Raw genomic sequence first — 2,916 nt, 5'->3', positions numbered from 1 at the left:
AAAGTGAAGCTTCTCTTGCAGGTTGAAAACTAAGAATGATAATTTAACTTTTGAGTTTCATGTATGGTGTATTAACCTTCTTCGGTCTTTGAGTTATATTACTTAGTTGGTGTTTATGTCTTGTTTTTTGGCTAATGTTTGTGATATGATCTTTTTTGCTTTGTTGGTATCTGATTTATAATTTCTCTTTGCATTGATTTTTCATTCCTCACATTACACGGATAAGATTTTTTTGTAGTTAATATATTTCATTTTGACATCTTTAAAAAAAAAAAAAAGTATATAGTCTATGTAAGCTTATCTTAGGGTTGGGGAACTTTAACTCGGTCACCTTAACGGTGAATTTGAATTAAATGAGTTTTAAATATATTATATATCATGTTATATGGACATTTGACTGTCATCAAATGGGTCCATAGCTCAGTGGTAGAGCATTTGACTGCAGATCAAGAGGTCACCGGTTCGAACCCGGTTGGGCCCTTTTTTGTGAAATACTCATATTTTTTCTTTTTCACCACCGATTACTACCCCAAATAAATCCAGCTGGTTTTATTTTGATTTTTTGTGACTGAAAGCTGCAACTAGTTCAATAGAAGGAGATTGTCGTATCATATAACAAATAGTAGTAACTTTTTTCACAAATATTATCCATACATTGCCAAAAAAAAAAATTGTTTTCAAAGGAATCAAGATATAATTTATTTATAGAAAAACATGAGTACAGTGTAACTTTTTTGTTGAACAAAATGACTCATTTGAGCAAGCGATCATTGATACTAGACCAAATAGAACCATGATCACAACTCAGAATGTTTGCACAAGCACAACAATTGGTTTTGTGATAGAATTTGAACAATCTACCTTAGCTTCAATATTCATGACCAGACCACCACTTCAGAATCAACATGTAACTCAACTGCCATGTATCTCGAATTCTGGATGATGAGGAGCTAACCTCCATATCTCAAGGGAAAAAGATAGGTAGACACTCTTTTTCATACACTTTTTATGTACACCCCCATGTATTAGGGGTATTTGAGTAATTTTACATCATATCATCACCCTTTTTCATCTCTTCTTTCAATGTTTTTGTCACGTGTCACAAATGTGTTTGGGTGTAAAAGGGTGTATGACACCTAAGGTGGTTCATGTATAAGAGCTCGGCCGAAGGTGAGATGTATAGAAAATACATTAAAGGTGTCACATATTCTCTAGTCGTACCATACATAATCTATAAATATATTCCCGAGATGAGATTACAAACATGTACTCAACATATACATATACTACACTTGAGAATAGAATTTTATTTATTTATTTATGAATAAAACAGTAATAGTATGAGTATACTATGAATCAATAATAATAATATTACAACAACAAGAACTCAAGAAACAAGTATTGAAACTCATGAAATTAAAGACAAGTAGGGCAATGGACTAACCCATTCTCATTACACTTGGGGCACCTTATCTCACCCCCAGCATCAGAAGTAACCAACTTACAACTCCCACCACAATCCCAACAAGGAACAAATCTAACCCCACCACATCCAACACACCCTTGTCTTCCAACACCTCTCTCCACACGTGTCGCATTCAGTATCCTCCCAAGTCGACCCGTTTCATTAAGCTCCATCAACTCATCCAACCCACCCAAATACCTACCCTTCACAAACACCCTTGGCAAAACCACACCAACCCCTAACTCTTCCTCCGTTAATAACAACTCCTTCACTTCCTTTAAAAACTCTCCATGAAGTGCCACGTCACGTTCATCAAATACAACCCTATGATTCTCCAATAAGTCTCTTGCTTGGTTGCAATTATCAAACGTCTTTCTTACACCTCTTAACGACGTTGTATATATTACTACGGCGTCGTTTCCATTTGGTGGACATTTTTCTGGATATCTGCTTAGTGGGTCTCTCCTTAATCTTTCTATTCTCTCGAAATTCGATTCTTTCTCTTCCTTTTGTTTCTCTAATATGTCTCGTTTTATGAATATGTTATCCTTCAGTTTTGATGATGACAAAGATGGTTTTAATGTTCTCACTGAACCAACATCAACAACTTTGTTCTTCGTTGGTTGAGCTTGTGGTTGTGGTGGTTTTGGTGACTGGGACTCGTTTTTCTTCTTTGGGCTTGACTTTGCATCTAACTCTTCAAGTGTGTGAAAGGAAGCAACCTTACGTGGAGGTTGTGGTTGTTGCGACGGTGGTGATGACGGTGGTGATGGTGGTGTTGGTTGAGGAAGTTGTTGAACAACTGGTTTGAGTTGTTGGAGTGTTTTGCTAACTTCATCCCATGATTGAGGAGATTTTTCAGTAGCATCGAGGATGTGGAGAATAGGAGGAGGTAGAGCGGGTTTTTCTTCTTGGGAGATGGTGTTGTTGGTGTTGTTGAGGTGTTTTAGCCATGGCTCTTCGATAGCGTTTATGTCGAACACCGCGAAACTCGTCGGTGGTGGCTGGTATACGGCGGGTGCGGTTGCTTCTATACGTTTAGAGTTAGCACACCCCATTTCCTCTTATGTTGTTTTCCAAATTGCCAAAAGGATATCTGGCTGGAGTGGGTTGTGAGTTTCACTAAAATGTTCACTCACATATAATCCATATATACATTTTACTAACTACTATAAAAGAAATATAGATTGGAATTTCTCTAGTCACTCATATTTTGTCCAATCAAAAATGAAACAAATATGCAGCATCCATACACTTATTTATATCATTGACTATAATAAATTAATTAAATCGATGAGCAATTATCAATAATAGACAAAATATATTTTTCAAGTTAATGATATTTTGATAACATGTGGTTCATATTTTCCAATGAATAATTAATTATTTTGAGTTAGGCTAGATCCAAAAATTAAAATAATATCATAATAATCTATTTAAGCTTTGATGGA

At 35.6% G+C, this 2,916-nt stretch overlaps 1 protein-coding gene and 1 non-coding gene across 2 annotated transcripts; one reads left to right on the top strand and one right to left on the bottom strand.

Annotated features, from left to right (window-relative positions):
- The first annotated feature begins 409 nt into the window (after positions 1-409).
- Positions 410-481, top strand: TRNAC-GCA (transfer RNA cysteine (anticodon GCA)). The gene has a single exon. It is a non-coding gene; the product is annotated as a tRNA-Cys (tRNA).
- A 699-nt stretch (positions 482-1,180) lies between these two features.
- On the bottom strand, positions 1,181-2,694 carry LOC25502214 (uncharacterized protein At5g39865). The gene has a single exon (XM_013591774.3). It carries the CDS (start codon positions 2,521-2,523, stop codon positions 1,417-1,419), a length of 1,107 nt encoding a protein of 368 aa, XP_013447228.1. The 5' UTR covers positions 2,524-2,694; the 3' UTR covers positions 1,181-1,416.
- Positions 2,695-2,916: the final 222 nt, after the last annotated feature.

This window comes from Medicago truncatula, chromosome 8, assembly GCF_003473485.1.
Source record: "Medicago truncatula cultivar Jemalong A17 chromosome 8, MtrunA17r5.0-ANR, whole genome shotgun sequence".
Taxonomy (NCBI): domain Eukaryota; kingdom Viridiplantae; phylum Streptophyta; class Magnoliopsida; order Fabales; family Fabaceae; genus Medicago; species Medicago truncatula.
Note: the sequence above shows the minus strand (reverse complement) of the source record. Positions and strands in the feature narration are given on the sequence as shown.